Source organism: Rattus norvegicus, chromosome 1 (assembly GCF_021556685.1).
Source record: "Rattus norvegicus strain SHRSP/BbbUtx chromosome 1, alternate assembly SHRSP_T2T, whole genome shotgun sequence".
Taxonomy (NCBI): Eukaryota; Metazoa; Chordata; class Mammalia; order Rodentia; family Muridae; genus Rattus; species Rattus norvegicus.
Genome location: NC_141534.1, coordinates 88,934,724 through 88,950,715, shown reverse-complemented (window position 1 = coordinate 88,950,715; position 15,992 = coordinate 88,934,724). Strand labels below are relative to the sequence as shown.

Sequence of the window (15,992 nt, the reverse complement as noted above, 5' to 3'; positions counted from 1 at the left end):
AGGTCACACAGATAGTGTAGAGGTCATCCGGGCTACTAGCCACCTCTGGTCCTGGTTGTGGGAGCTTAATATGGCCTGGACCAACAGATAACGCAGATCACAGCTTCCAGTTCTCAGCTTTCTGGTTAGAAGAACAGGTTTATTATCTTTCCCGTTGGAAAGACAGCCCCGTGTGCTTAACATTCCTGGTTTCTCTGGAGCTCTGTGGGCTCAAGATCTTTGTACAATATTCCAGACGCTTTCCCTCCTCCTCACCCTCGTGTGATTATCAGTTAATAGACTTGAGGACTCTGAGACAGAGTACCATGTGGCCTCAAACCCTTGATCTCCTGCCTCCACATCTCAAATACTGAGATTGCATGGGCCATCATGGCTAGCTTAGTCTCTGTTTGTCCTCTATGTGTGTGTCTGTCTGTCTCTCTGTCTCTGTCTCTGTCTCTGTCTCTCTCTGTCTCTCTGTCTCTGTCTCTGTCTCTCTCCCTCTTCCTCTCTCAGAAGTCTGGTCTCTCTCTCTTTTTTTTTTTTTCTCTTTAGAAAAGAGTGTGCCTTTCCCCTACAAGTCATGATTCCTAGGATTTAATTAGGGGAGACCTACATGCTTACCCAAGGCACCAAGGGTGTCATCCTGACTCTCCTTTCAGTAAAGGAGTCACCATGTACTAAACAATCACCACCATTTAGGGACACATACAGATCAGCAAGGTCCCCAGTGGAGATGGTGAGCACCTTGTGTCCACCATGGTTTATGAACTGTCTTCAACTTGCAGTCTCTGGTGATCGTGCCGGAAGAATGGTGACCCGTTCCCAGAAAGACATTTTCTTCATGACAAGTCCTTCCAGGGTCAGTTCCAGTTTCGGCAAGTCTGGCCAAACACTTTCAAAAGCTTGCCATTGGGGATCTTCTGTGCAGGCAATGGCTAGCAGGCACATGTCTCTATAGCAACAGTCACAAGCACTGTCTCGGATTTGGCTCCCATTGTGGGGCTGGTCCTGCTGGCCTCAAAGTTGCTAGAAGTTTTCTACAAGTCACTGGGACCCTTCTCAGTCAGAAGTTTCTCTCCTTCGCTCAAGCAATACTACACACACACACACACACACACACACACACACACACACTTCCATGTTCCTTGCACAGTCTCAAACATTACCCCACAATTCCTCAGATACAGAATTAGAGCCACGAGGGCAAGGCTAAGAATCATTGACGGTACGTCCCGTACCTGGCACATTATTGATGCTCAGGAGATTTTCGTTGTCTGAATGAATAAAGTGTCAGCACTCAATCACATACAATCCCTCAACTTTATCTAAATTTGCTTAAATGAAAACACTTAGATGTTATCTTAGATGATATCATAAGTGTCACAGACAGGGATTTTTGTCAACGTTTTCTCTCTTTTTATTCCAAGATCCAAGTACCATTCTGGAATATAATGGATGTGAAATAGACAAATAGGAAGTGAACAGAAAACCACTCAAGCAGATGGGGCTACACCTACTAAACCAGCCTACAAGTTGGGAAGTACTAGGCTTAGATTGCGGATACAGCTCATTGCCTAGAATCTCCTAGTGAGGGTCCGGGTTCATGGTTCAGCGATCGAGCACTTGTGTAGCATGCTCAAGGCCCTAGCTCAGTCCTCGGGACTGAGCAAAACAAACAGGCTTTCCTCACATGTACCACACTCAAGCGATAATCTTTCCGGCTCAAAAACCACCCACCCACTGGTCCACCACCTCCTATCCACAGTCACCCCAACCCACTCAGGTCACTCCCACCCTCCCTTAGCACACCCCTCCCCCCCAATACACACTCATCCAACTTAACTTACAGCTTCCTATCAGAAGCCTGCTGTCGGCGCCGAGTTTTCTTGTTTTTCTTCTTGCCCTTCTTTCCTTCTTCAGGCTTGCCTTCCTTCTCTGGGTCCTCCAGAGAGATCACACTGACCTCCTTGAGGATGGCCCCCTTGTCTGCTTTCTCCCCTTGTGGAGACAGGCAGCACTTCCTGGGAGGTAGCTCTCCGAGACCTAGTGTGGTGGGACACAGCTCCTGCCTGAGGATTCGGGCCACATCCTCTACAGTCCTGCCCTCTCTCCGCAGGAACAAATTGAGTTTGGTGAGGAATTCGATGTCCTGCCATTTGGGCATGTAGACCACTCTCCACATACCACCCTTGCCTTTGATCTCCCTGGGGACCACATCGTAATTGAGGTCTTCTGTCAGTTTAATGATAGCTGCCCTGGATCTGTCCTCCTCCAGAAAGGCCTTCCCAGCCACTTCAAACTTGCCCAGCGGTTTGAGAGGGACCCGTATGATGTCTTCAAATTCTTGGTGGCTACAGTCCTCCGGGATCCCCAGGATCATCAAGGACTTGTAACTGTCTACCTCCAAGGCCTTGCAACCATGTTCTAACAATGCAATGTCCTGAACTCCAAATACCATCTTGCCCAACTCCTTGAGGCAGCTGTACGCGCGCTGCTGCGCTGTGGAGCTGCCTCGAGAACCCACAGAAGGATCCAGGATGCCGAGATCTCTTTCCAAGGGCGACGAGAAAACAAGGCCTCACGGGTGAGGCGACTGATAGACCCAATTGGTCCAATTCATTTAAGGGGACCACCCGCAGCCGTCTGCAGCCTGCCCTCTGCTCCCTGCGAGCTCACTCTTGCTAGACTCACTAGACTCACGTCAGCCACGGAATTGGAGTTAGGTGGCCTTGTCTCCCAGGTCTTAGGCAAGGCTGCTCCAAGGAGAGTTTGAAGATGCAGACTCCCCCGCCCCCCGCACTGCCGGTGGCCTTGGCAATCTCTGTGGACCCGAGGCCGGCCGCTGGTCTTCCTACCTGCTGCTGCCAACCTCGTGAGTGTCAGAGAGACTGGGGAGGTGGAGTAGGTCGCCTCTTACTGCTCGCTCAGAGGTCGCCCTGTGCCCTGTGACAGAGTTAAAGACCAGGATGTGACAGTAGCGGCTGCACTTGCTCCGGCAATGACGTCATAGCGTCCCTGTGCGCTGAAGCCCTGTGGTCACCATGGCAACCGCCAGAGCATCACCTCCGCCATTGGCAGATCTTGCTGCTTTGAAATCAGAGACCAAGGCATCGAGGCGTTCTTGGAAGTGAAGGGTCAGCGCCCCATACCTTTCTCATTTGAGAAAGGAGAGGATTCCAGGCAGAGCATGGGCAGGGGCGCAAAGAAGATATAAAGTAAGCCTGAGATGTCGAGAGGATTCAGAAAGTTAGATGTCAGTACAGTCAAAGAACAAGGACAAAACCGATTAGAACACAGAAGCCAGCTTGAAGGGTACCCACAAGCCAATTCAGAGAATTTAAGCATCACTACAAGTTTCTTTCTTTCTTTCTTTCTTTCTTTCTTTCTTTCTTTCTTTCTTTCTTTCTCCCCTGAGATCTCATCTCCCAGGCTAGTCTTGAATTTGCTATATAACTAGAACTTTGGACTTCTGATCCTCCTGCCTCCGCTTCTCAAGATCCAGGGCTACCACATGCCTGCACCAAGGTGGCTGGTCTATTTAGCTCTGGGGATGGAAACTAGGTCCCTAGCATGCCAGGCAAGCGTCTACCAACTGAGAAACACTCCTGCCTGAGCAGTAATGTTAAAGTCAACAGAGTGTAACAGACAGCAACAAACATGGATACTTCCTGAATAAAATAACAGGTGGGGTCATGTAAATATAAACAGGTGCAAAGTTATTTTTAAAAATATTTTTTGAATTTTTTTATATATTATGTCTGATATAGTCTGTTTGCCACATGCATGCCTGGTGCCATGGAGATCAGATGAGGACGTTGGATCCCCTGGAACTAGAATTACAGTTGTGAGCCGACCCTCATGAAAACTTCTAACTGAACTCAGATCCTGGGAGAAATCAGGAGGTGGAGCTGGAGAGATGGCTCAGTGGTTTAGAGCACTGACTACTCTTGCAGTGGACCTGGGTTTGGTTCAGAGCACCCACGCGGTAGCTCTTAAGTACCTGTAGCCAAGGGTGGTGCCAAACACCTTTATCCTAGCACTCAGAAAGAAGGTTGATCTTTGTGAGTTCAAAGTCAGCCCAGTTTTTTTTTTTGTTTGTTTTGTTTTTTTGTTTTTTTTTTTCTGGAGCTGGGGACCGAACCCAGGGCCTTGCGCTTCCTAGGCAAGCGCTCTACCACTGAGCTAAATCCCCAACCCCAGCCCAGTTTACATAGCCAGATCCACAAAGCAAGTTCCAGTCTAGCAAAGGATACATAGTGAGATTGGTACTAAATTAACAAATATTAAAAACCTAACTGCTTGTGCTGGGCGGTGATGGCATGTGCCTTTAATCCCAGCACTTGGGAGGCAAGTGCAGGTGGATCTCTGTGAGTTCGAGGCCAGCCTGGTCTACAAAGAGAGTCCTGGGATAGCAAAGGCTGTTACACAGAGAAATCCTGTCTGGAGGAAAAACCCAAGAATAATAATAATAAATTAACTCCAGTTTCAGAGATCTGATGCCTTCCCTGGTCTCTTCAGGTACCCACATAGGTAGATACACACACATACTCACTCAAGTAAAAATAAATATTAAAATATTTTAAAAGTAATTGTACTGAATATAAACCGACTGTTTATTCAACATGGGAAGCCTAGTGTGCATCTAGTCCTGTGAACACACTACCCTTCTCAAGTTCAAAGACACAGGGCTGGGGGCGGGGCTCAGTGGTAGAGCATTTGCTTAATACCCTTCAAGCCCTGGCTTCTATACAAGAGTCACACACACACACACACACACACACACACACACACACAAAAAGAGTATGAGAAAGGGCTGTAAAGACGGGTCAGCAGTTAAGAGCTCCGACTGCTCTTCCGGAGGTCCTGAGTTTAAATCCCAGCAACCATATGGTGGCTCACAACCATCTGTAATGAGATCTGATGCCCTCTTCTGGTGTGTCTGAGGACAGCTACAGCATACTTATATATAATAAATAAAATAAAATCTTTTTTAAAAAAGCGCTTCTTCTTTCTTGCAGAGGACCCAGATTCCGTTCCCAGCACCCAGATAGCACCTCACAACCACCTATAACTCACATCAATCACGATAGATAAATCCCTTTTTAAATTAAGTAAAAAAATAAAAGCATGTGTACTTAAAAGGATCGCCTTCGAGCTTTATTTTTATATGTATGCCTGTGTGTGCCACACACGTGCAGGCACACAGGAGGCCAGAAGAAAGATGTCAGATCCCCAGAAACTGCAGCTGCAGGCGGTTGTGAGCTGACTGATATGAATCCCGGGGACTGAACTTGGGTCCTGGGAAGGAGCAAGGATCGTTCTTAGTTAGTGAGCCATCTCTCCAGCCCCACCCAGCTTCATTTCCATGTCTCCATGTATAGCATTGTAACAAAGAGATAGGTTCTCATTCAAAACAAAAAAAAAAATTAAACTTAAAAACGCTGACCCGTGGGGTTGGGGATTTAGCTCAGTGGTAGAGCGCTTGCCTAGCAAGCGCAAGGCCCTGGGTTCGGTCCCCAGCTCCGAAAAAAAGAAAAGAAGAAAAAAAAAAAAAAACGCTGACCTGTAATATTTACTATGGGGTTTTGGAGTCCTTGACGCTTGACTGCATGGCCCTGGTTTTTGGTATTTTTTTGTTTGTTTTTTTTTTGGCACATTCAAAACTGAGGAGCCAGCAACAGAATGGTCCATTTATTTGACAGACCGATGCTTACTGAGAAGTTACCTTTCACTGGGCTGAGTGTGTCGTGCTGAGCATACATGAGCATCCAGATGGGACAAACTATGCATTTAGTAGCCCAGTCTCGTGGTTATGACAGACTTGCTCTGTATGTTTATAGGGCGGGGAGAGGAGAGTGTGGGAGAGTGTGGCCCTGGTATGGAGTGAATACTGGTCGGGCTCAGGGAGCCTGGAAAACATGTTGCTGTCCTTTATAGGGACAGGAAGTGGGGGTGTGTGACTGGGCGGGGCTTCAATTCAGTAACCCTGGAGAAGTTAGCGCGCAGTGGTTTATTGTTCTTTCTACTGGTTCTTTCTAGTCGGTGTCTTTCCAGGTATACAATCCTCTCGCCTCTAGTCCCCACAGTCATGGCTCCTCCTTGCTAATTCTTTTGCTGTTCTTTCTCAGATCTAACTATGAACCATGCTTCTTGAATCTTTTAGCACATGATCTAAGGCTGAGGTCTCTGTCCCTCCTGGAAATATGCAGCCTACTGTACTCTAGACCACAATTATAATGACGCTACGTTGGTCTATATTACTATAACAACGTATCTGAGACTGTATGCCTATGGAGGAAAGAGGTTTCGTTGTTGTTCGAGACAGAGACTCATTGTATAGCCTAAGTTAGCCTGAAACTTGGGATCCGATTGCCTTAGCCTACTGAATTCTGGGACTGAGGTAGATACCACAATATTTGTCAGGAAAGGTTTGGGGGTTTTTTGTTTGTTTGTTTTGGGGGGTTTTTTTGTTTTGTTTTGTTTTTGTTTTTGAGGTGGTTGAACAAGTCAGTGGACTCTTTATTGCTTCTGGGGTGTGGGGCTCTGGAGTTCTTGGTGGGGCGGGTTCGTTTCCTCTTCACCACAGGCTTCTGACTTCGAAAGATGGCACTGGCCCTGCGGATGGCCGCCATAGTCAGATCAGGGCGGTACTTGTTCTTTCAGATCATGTGCCTGACGCTGCAGAGGGTAGTCTGAGCATTCTTGTTGATGGTGGTCCTCACGTAAGAAGCGGCAGGTTTTCGCTGACAGGATCTTCATTTCATAACCACCACCACCCCTTTGTCATCAGCTGCAGGCTCCACTCCTACGGTCTTGCAGCGAATTAGCTCGTTGTAGCGAAAGGAGTTTCCGGCCTTCAGATTACTGGGCTCCATGCTGTACCTCTGCGTATTCCTCTTGAACAAGAAACTGGAGCAGTTCCGAACGACCATCCATTGCAGATGCGTGGACCCGGCGGCACTCCTCTCCCTGCGGCGGCTGGAGACAAAAAGTTGTTTTGTTTTTTTTCAGTTTTTATTTTTTGTTTTTTGTTGACTTGTGGTTTGACTCACTTGGAGAGCCCCTGCCTAGAATCCCCCAGTGAGGGGCTGGGGGGTGTGGCTCAGTGGTCAAACTCTGAGTATGTGTAAGACCCTAGGTTCCATCCTCAAAAACACAAAAGAAAAAAAAAAGTGAGAAGAGGCCTGGAGAGATGGCTCAGCTTTCTGCTCCCCCAAAGAACCTAAATATAGTTCCCAACTCACACATCAGATGGCTGACTACCATTTACAACTCCAGCTCCAGGCGGTCCAATGTCCTCTTCTGCTTCCAAGAACCATGCACATGCACACACACACTCTACAGGGTGGGGAGGAGGGTTGGGAAAAGACAGAAAGACTGGCAGACCTTAAAAGAGAAACAACTACTAATGAAGACCGGAGGGAATAGGGAAAAGAGGAATGAAAAAGGAATGGAGAAAGGAAATTTTATATATATATATATATATATATATATATATATATATATATATACACACACACACACACACACACACACACACACACATATATATATATATTTTTTTTTCAGGACAGAGTCTCTTTGTGGCCCTGTCTGTCCTGGAACACTCTATGTACAGCAGGCTGGCCTCGAACTCAGAGATCTGCCTGCTTCTGCCTTCTGAGTGCTGGGATTTAAAGACACGTGCTAGTACCACCCAGAAAAAAAAATCTTGCATGGTAACACATGCCTTTAATCACAGTGCTTGGGAGGCAGAGGCAGGGCTCTCTGTGAATCTGAGACCAGTCTGCTCTACACATATGGTTCTCCCTGACTTCATGGATTGCCGGCTGATATGGTCTATGAGTGCAAAGGGAGCCGAGAGGACGAGTGGGAAGTCCAGAACCCCTGTGAATATGTATGGTGAATGACCACACTGGGACCACCTGTAAGACAGCAGATCAACTTTACCTTGGGAATTCAAGGCTTGTGAAGTTTTGGGGACTGAAGGTAGGAACATCCAGGAAGGGCAAAGGTCATCGGCTGAGGGCTGAGGGCTGAGGGCTGAGGGCACTGAGATGCCACTGGTGTGGGGGAACCTTTCAGGAATCTCAGGCACTGTCTGAACAGGGGCTATCGGGAGAAAGGAAATTGATCCTGTAATCCATCTAAGGCTACATGACATTCCTCAGGTGGAGGTGTGTTTGTGTGTGTGTGTGTGTGTGTGTGTGTGTGTGTGTGTGTACTTCAAATTCCTCAGATAAGGTCAGAGAAGAAAAAATCCACACCAGTGAGGGGAGTCCTCCATGTTGTAACGAGCACAGAGGCTTTCAGGTCATGGTGAACTTCAACCTTAATTAGCGAGGTTTTCCCACATACATGGTGGGTCTTGGGACAGCCAAGGCTATCTAGAGAGACCCTGCCTCAAGCAAAACAGAATCTTGTAAGGTCAGAGTTCAACAGGAGCATGTGGCTCGGTGCCCCTTGCCCTGTGAGGTTATATAAGGTCACGCAGCACTAGTCTTTTAAAAACGTACATTTTCCCTCAAGGTCTGCTTTTTGACTTGAGTGCCAATGAATTAGCACGGGTACTTGGAATAGGGAGGAGGAAGCTAGGGGATGAAGAATTCCATTGGGGGAAGGGGTCATAAAATTAAATGGAGGGAGGCATATGAACTCCTGTTTCAGAGGCCTGAAAGGAAGCAGGTTTGAAGTCAGAAGTCATTGTCACGTGATAGGTGCTTTACAACCTGCCATTGGATGAGATCTTGGAGGGAGAGGGTGTGGCAGAAGTGTGGAAATGGCCCAGGCCCACAGGACTGAGGCCCTGTCCTGTCAGATAGAGGTGGAAGAATCAAGACAAATGGGGGGGAATCATTTTTTTAATATTTATTATATTTATATGAGTACACTGTCACTGTCCTCAGACACACCAGAAGAGGGCATCAGATCCCATTACAGATGGTTGTGAGCCACCATGTGGTTGCTGGGAATTGAACTCAGGACCTCTGGAAGAGCAGTCAGTGCTCCTAACTGCTAAACCGTCTCTCCAGTCCAAGAAGAATCTTAAGCTTGTTTGAAAAGCAGAGTCAGGGCTTGGGAAATGACTTGTTGGTTAAAGGGAGTACCCTGCCAGCATGCCTAAGACACACATAAATCTGGATAGATGTGGTGATCTGCCTGGAATTCTGGCCTTGGAAGGCAGAGACAGAGGATCAGTGGAGCAAGCTGATCACAAAGACTATCGGTCAGTTCTGGGTTTGATTGAGAGGCACTGACTCAATGAATGCTTTAGCAGAGTATCCTTTCACCTGTGTCTGCGTCAGCAAAACATTCCTTCTTGAGTCTCCCTCAGCCAAACATCCTTTCACCTGTGTCTGCTTCATCGAAATGTTGTTTCACCTGGCTGTTTTAGCGAAATCTGACACAACTGACTTTCCAAAGAACCCTTAAGTTTACACTTCAGATATCCACTAAGATCACACAGCTGATAAGGTCAAGATGACCGTCGGACTGCAGCGTCCCAGACTCTCCACTTGGACGGTTTGTCCCTCCACTTCTCTGAACTCCTTTCTTGACAAGCCGAACTTCAGATAAACCCTTAGCGTTGGTACTGACAGAGGCGTGTGTAGCTACAGAGAGAGGAGAGACTCAGAAGCCTGAAGCTTGGTAGAAGAAAAAAGTATTTGAGGCTTGAGGTCTGAGGCTCCCGAGACTCCAAGATACTAGGTGGTTTCTCAGCACAGGGCAGAGAACGGCTTTTGTGAGGGAAGAAGGCACAGAGGCTGCAGCACTGAGTTTGGGCTGAACCCCTTCGTGCTCCTGGTGGATCTCTCATGCACAAGCGCACATGAGTGCACCCGCCCAGGAGATATCTTTGGGTCCAAAAATGAAAGACACACACACACATTAGCTTATTTCTAAAATGCCTTGGCTAACTCAATGACTGAGCATTCCAAAACCTTCCTCTGCTAGCCCAGGCCCAATCAAGGGAGTGACCAGTGGCTACTTACCAAAATCTCACACGGTTGTTTGGCTTTATCACCTGCTGTTCCTGTGTCCTGTCCTTCTTCCCCAAGTCATGTGATTCTCCCTCTCCTCTCCCTGAGTCCTAGCCCGAGCAACTCTAAGGGTTTTGTCTCATCTCCCTTTGCCCTGCCATTGGCCGCGGGCATCTTTATGGATGGATCAAAAAACAAATGGGGACAAGGACCTTCAGCGTTTGGACATGCAGATTCCCGATTGAATCAAGCATTAGAAGCAATCTCCAACAACAGGCTGACAGCTCTGGCCCTTCCCCGGACTCAGCTGCAGCAAATAAAAAGGTATGCAGGCCCCTCATTGTCTCAGGAGCCCCACAGTCTGAAGCTAAGTGGCTGACAGGACCCTTCCCAGCAGGCACTTGGTGATGATCAAACCGGGCCTCTAGGTGTTGATCAAATGTAGGTTGGGTGGAGGAAAGCAGCACCTAGAAGTGTTTTTGAAAGGAAAATTATACGAATTTAAGATTTAAAAATATAAAATTAAAAGAGTAAGCCCCAAAAGCCACAAACCCAGGGCTAAGCCCTGCCGCCAGGAATAGCAGGCCATGAAGATAAAAAAAAAGGAATACAAAAACCAGCTCAGGCTATCAAGGACTGACCCATAAACCATCCAAAGACATCCCCCCAGCTTACTCAGAGTTATACTTTAACCAGATGTCCTCCAGACCCTGATAAGCCCCTACTTGTGCTTTCCAGCCATTGTGTCCTACAGAGAGCACTCCAGGAAACCGGCGGCCCAAGCCTAACCAGAGGTGTTTCAAATACAAATGCTTCATCAATTCTGACAAACTTTTAAAAATAATGAGGACCTGAAGACCCGACCCTTCTCCTGATTTAGTAGCTCTGTTCCAGGAACCAGGGGGCCATAAAACCTTTTGGCGTCCCTTTATCTCCTGGAGCCATAAAACAATCCTGTGACTTGTGGTGCCTTCCCCTCTGACATCCCCATCCCCTGGGCTCACAGCCTCTGCCTTTAAATGCTCTTTCTCCCAGCCTCTCTGGGTCGACACCTCTGTCTCCTGCGTGAGAAACGTGTTGGCCCAGAGATCTCTGTAATAGGTCTCCGTAATAAACCTTGCCTTTGCTTATTACATCCAAAATGATCTCTCTGTGTCTGGGGTCCGCGATTTCCCAAGACTTGAGTAAGGGTCTCTCTGCGTGGGATCTTTCATTTTCAGACTAGGATCCAAAGGAAACTAGTTACTCACAAGGAACTGCACCCAGACCTCCCCAAAACCTCAGTGAGGAGCAGCCTTCCAAAGCCCCTGGGCCTCTGAAGCTGCTGAGAGCCAGGTTTCTTCGGAGCAGGCAAGATTGTCCAGGGGGTCTCTGCAGACTGGATGAAGCTAAGAGTCTGGCAAGGAAAGATGATTCTGTCCCCCCCATCCCCACACCAACAATGTTACCACAAACATCCCTGGAAAGACTTAAGACAAGAGAGTTGGGCTTAGGGTAAGCCTGTGGGAATGGGAATCTGTCAGAGAGAGAGGTGGGAGGGGGAGGAGGGGGAGGAGGAGGAGGAGGAGAGGAAGCAGGACTATGAGGAGAGAGGAGGCTGAGGCCCAGTTGGTAGAGGGCTTGCATAGCATGTAGGAAGTCCTAAGTTCCATCTGCCTCTGCATTAATTTTGTGTGGTGGTGCACATCTGTAACCCCAGTCCTCGGGAAGGGGAGGCAGGGACATCAAGAGTTCAAGGTCATCTACAGAGTCTAAGGGAGTTTGAGGCCAGCCCCAGCTGGAGACTCATTCCAAAATGAAGAGGAAGAGGAAGAGCATGAAGGGAAGAACGGAGGGAAATGAGGAAGAGAAGATGGGAGGCAGCAGTATTGGCAAGGAGAGATGATCCTGTATTCCCATCCATTAGTATTCACATATGCACAAGCATGCGCAGACACAGATACATAGGAAGAAAGAAGGGGGAGGGGAGGGAAAAGAAGGAGAGGGGAGGTAGGGATCTGTAGTGGTTGTAATAAGAATGACCCCCATAGGCTCATACATTTGAATGCTTGGTCCCCAGTCAGTGGAACTGTTTGGGAAGGATTAGGAGATGTGGCCTTGTTGGAGGAGGTGTGTCACTGTGAGTGAGCTTTGGGGTTTCAAAAACCATGTCATTCCTAGTTCTCTCTCATGCTCATATTCTCTCTCTCTCTCTCTCTCTCTCTCTCTCTCTCTCTCTCTCTCTCTGCCTTGTGCTTGCAGATCAGATGTATGCTCCCAGCTACTTCTCCAGCATCATGGCTGCCCACCTGTTGCCGTGTCCCACTACCAAGATGGTCAAGACCTAAGCCTCTGAAATTGTAAGCCCCCCAAATAAATGTTTCTTCTTCTTCTTCTTCTTCTTCTTCTTCTTCTTCTTCTTCTTCTTCTTCTTCTTCTTCTTCTTCTTCTTCTTCTTCTTTCTTCTACTACTACTACTACTACTACTACTACTACTACTACTACTACTTCTATTTCTTCTGCTTTTGTTTTTATTTTTGGAGACGAGGTTTCTCTGTGTAGCCTAGGCTATCCTAGAACTCGCTCTGTAGACCAGGCTGGCCTTGAACTCAGAGATCCGCCTGCCTCTGCCTTCTGAGTGCTGGGATTAAAGGCGTTTGTTCTCCACCTCTGCTCAGCAAATGCTTTCTTCTTTAAGTTGCCATGGTCACAGCAGTAGAGAGATAACTAAGACACGATGAGACCCAGAGAAGGAACAGTGTCCATGCCAACAAGAGTAATAGTAATGCAAGAAGGAGTGATAAGTAAGGGATTCCAGCACTTGGAGAGGCAAAGAAACAGATACATGAACTGTAAGGGAAGGGGCCAGCATCCCCTGCAGATTCTAGACTGGAAACCTCCTTAACTGTCAGAGTATAACCCTATGTCCTTTCAGCCCAACAAGCTTGTGGTTACATTTGTTACAGCAATGGACGGGTGACCAGCAAAGATTTGGCCCAGGAAATTTAACCCTAAATTCATTTCTCAACCTGTAAGTTGGTAGTGATCGTGGTGTACTGAAAAGTTGATGCAGAGTTGGATCTAGAAGGCTGACCACGGTGAGAGGTACGCAGTGGGTACTTGATAAACATAAGCTGTAGTCACTTTCAAAATGGAGATAAATCGTATGTGCAAGCCAGTAAACATTACACACCTGCTATGCTCTAGGCAGTATTGCGAGTGCCACAGATGGAGCATGAAAAAGACATCTGTGAATGTAGAGCCCCTGCCTAGAATCCCCCAGTGAGGGGCTGGGGGCGTGGCTAAGTGGTAGAGCCCCTGCCTAGAATCCCCCAGTGAGGAGCTGGGGGTGGGGCTCAGTGGTAGAGCCCCTGCCTAGAATCCCCCAGTGAGGGGCTGGGGGCGTGGCTCAGTGGTAGAGCCCCTGCCTAGAATCCCCCAGTGAGGAGCTGGGGGTGGGGCTCAGTGGTAGAGCCCCTGCCTAGAATCCCCCAGTGAGGGGCTGGGGGCGTGGCTAAGTGGTAGAGCCCCTGCCTAGAATCTCCCGGTGAGGGGCTTGGTGCGTGGCTCAGTGGTAGCTCATTTACCTAGCTTTCAAACGAGACTGAGTTCTAGCCCTACCACCATACATATAAAAAAGAACTCTACCTAATACTTCATTATGTTATGTAAACCATTAGTATTCACATATGCACAAGCATGCATAGGCATGCAGATACATGAAAACAAGCATGTTTATACTTATGTATCTATAGTCTTTCTATATATATATATATATATATATATATATATATATAGAGAGAGAGAGAGAGAGAGAGAGAGAGAGAGAGAGAGAGAGAAAAGAAAACTTCGGGGTTGGGGATTTGGCTCAGTGGTAGAGCGCTTACCTAGGAAGCGCAAGGTCCTGGGTTCGGTCCCCAGCCCCGAAGGAAAAAAAAAAAAAGAGAGAGACATAAGTGCAGACATGTATTTATATATGCATGCACTGTATACACATGAACAGAGAGAGAGGCGTGGTGGTATATACATAAACATTCTTTCTCTTTTGGAAGGAAAATGAGGGCCATTGTGGTCGCTTGAATTTGTGGGTAGGTAGGGGACAAGCAGAGGGGGCACCCTGTAATTTTAGTTCTGTACTGTTCAAATGTCTAACACCCCATGTTTCTTATTTTAAAATATCTACATGTGCTATTTTGGCAATGAGCTTATGGGTCCCTTCTTGTGTTCCTCTTTATATAGCTTCTTTAAAAACAAAGACCAAACTGCACAACCTAAAAATAAAAACGTGTTAGAAGCCAAGACCACATTATATGTCATGCGAATCTTCCTTTCGCTTTTACCCCTCCTCTTTCTTCAAGTCTGACCTAAAACAGTTCTTTCATGTGATTTGTTCTTGGGTATCTGTCATCAAATAAATCACGGGGCCTGGCCGGGCCCCACCCCCACCCTTCTGCCGGAGCCCCTGCCTGTGCAGCTGCCCTGGTGGACGTTTCTCCCCATCCAAGAATGGGCCAGGGATCTGCCAAGGGTGTGCTCACCCTCGATGATGTAAGACCCCTAAAACAGCATGACATTGTGCAATGGGCGTGAACGGTTTGCTGTTCTAGAAGAGTTGGAAGTGCCCTGACCAGGATGGTTTCCTTTGTAAACAGAAGAAGATTCTGTACTTCTCAGAAATACATGTTTTTTATTTTAATTCCCAGCCACGCCACTCTGAGTTCTTCAGGATCTGTGGGAGCAAGCAAAGAGTCAACACTTGTCTGAATGCTGGGGCAAGGGAGGAATTTACTTAACTTATAGAAGGCCCTGAAATTTAAATTTTTAAATTGTAAAATAAAATTTAATTTAATTTATTTAGTTTAATTATTTATCTACCATTTATTGATCAGATTGATTAGTTATCTATTTTTATTATTTATTGTTAAATTATTTCATTTAATCCTTTTAAGTTTTTAATTTAAAATTACATTTTTCATATTGAAGACAGGGTCTCCAGGCTGGAGAAATAACTGTGCAGTTAAGAGTACATAGGCTACTCTAGCAAAGGACCTGGGTTCAATTCCCAGAACCCACGCCGGGCTCATAACCATCTATGCTGAGATCTGCCCCCTTCCCCCTAGCATAGCTGCAGCCATTTTGTTCCACACCCCCCAGCCATTTCATGTTACTGTTATGATATGCCTGCTAGTCATTTTCACAGAAAAATAACACAAATTAGATCTAGGTCATGCTGACCACATACTATGTTACGTTCTGTGTTATGAGGTTTGTTAATCTTAAGAAATTCCACAACTATAACTTTCACTTAAACCCATCAAATTATAGGTCAATATGATCTGTTATGTGTAAAATGGCTTGAGACAGGGCTGACCACTGGGCGACACTTCCAGCACCTGCGTATGAGCTCATCGTGGTTTTGCGGTTTTAGCCTTTATAAACTGGTCCTGAGAAATGTTCAGGGTCATAGCTTTTAGCTACGAAAGTCTGAGTCACGTCCCTGATCGATCAGTCTTAGGGTACGTGTTCAATAAACTATCTCTGTCTGACTGAGATTGGCGTCCGCATGGTTTGTGAGAGACCAATCCTGAACCGTAACCCGTAACTCCAATCCCAGCAGATTCAATGTTCTCTTCTGGCCTCTTCAAGGACCGGGTATGCCCAACATAGTATTATTGATCTGGCTCTTTGGGCTTCAGGTGTGCTTCCCTGCTCTCTCTCCGGACCTCTTCCTCATGGCTCCAAATCCTCCAGGCTCCCCACTGATCTCTGCTTCAGATTCCATGCCAGGGAACCGAAGCCCCGCCTATCTCTCTTCTGCCCAGCAACAGGCTGTCGGCATCTTTATTGACTAATCAGGGATAACTTGCGGGGCGGGGTTACATAGCATCATTTGGTCTAGAGAGGATTTCCTCATCCCTGGAGGCAGCCAGACTTTGGGGCCAGTATTTAGCACTACAGTGCCTATCAACAGAGCAAACCTCAACACACAGAGCCACTGGTGGGAGGAGGGAACCAATACCTTATCCTCTGATCTCTGATCACACAGTGGCA

General features: G+C 47.1%; 1 protein-coding gene and 1 pseudogene across 1 annotated transcript; both read right to left on the bottom strand.

The window, feature by feature from the left end:
* Nucleotides 1-530: 530 nt before the first annotated feature.
* Pnma8c (PNMA family member 8C) lies at nt 531-2,982 on the bottom strand. Its single transcript, NM_001401819.1, is given in 1 exon segment — nt 531-2,982. A coding segment is annotated over 1 exon segment (615 nt). The 5' UTR covers nt 2,441-2,982; the 3' UTR covers nt 531-1,825.
* Nucleotides 2,983-5,954: 2,972 nt separating this feature from the next.
* On the bottom strand, nt 5,955-9,100 carry Rpl28-ps12 (ribosomal protein L28, pseudogene 12; annotated as a pseudogene).
* Between the last annotated feature and the right edge of the window lie 6,892 nt (nt 9,101-15,992).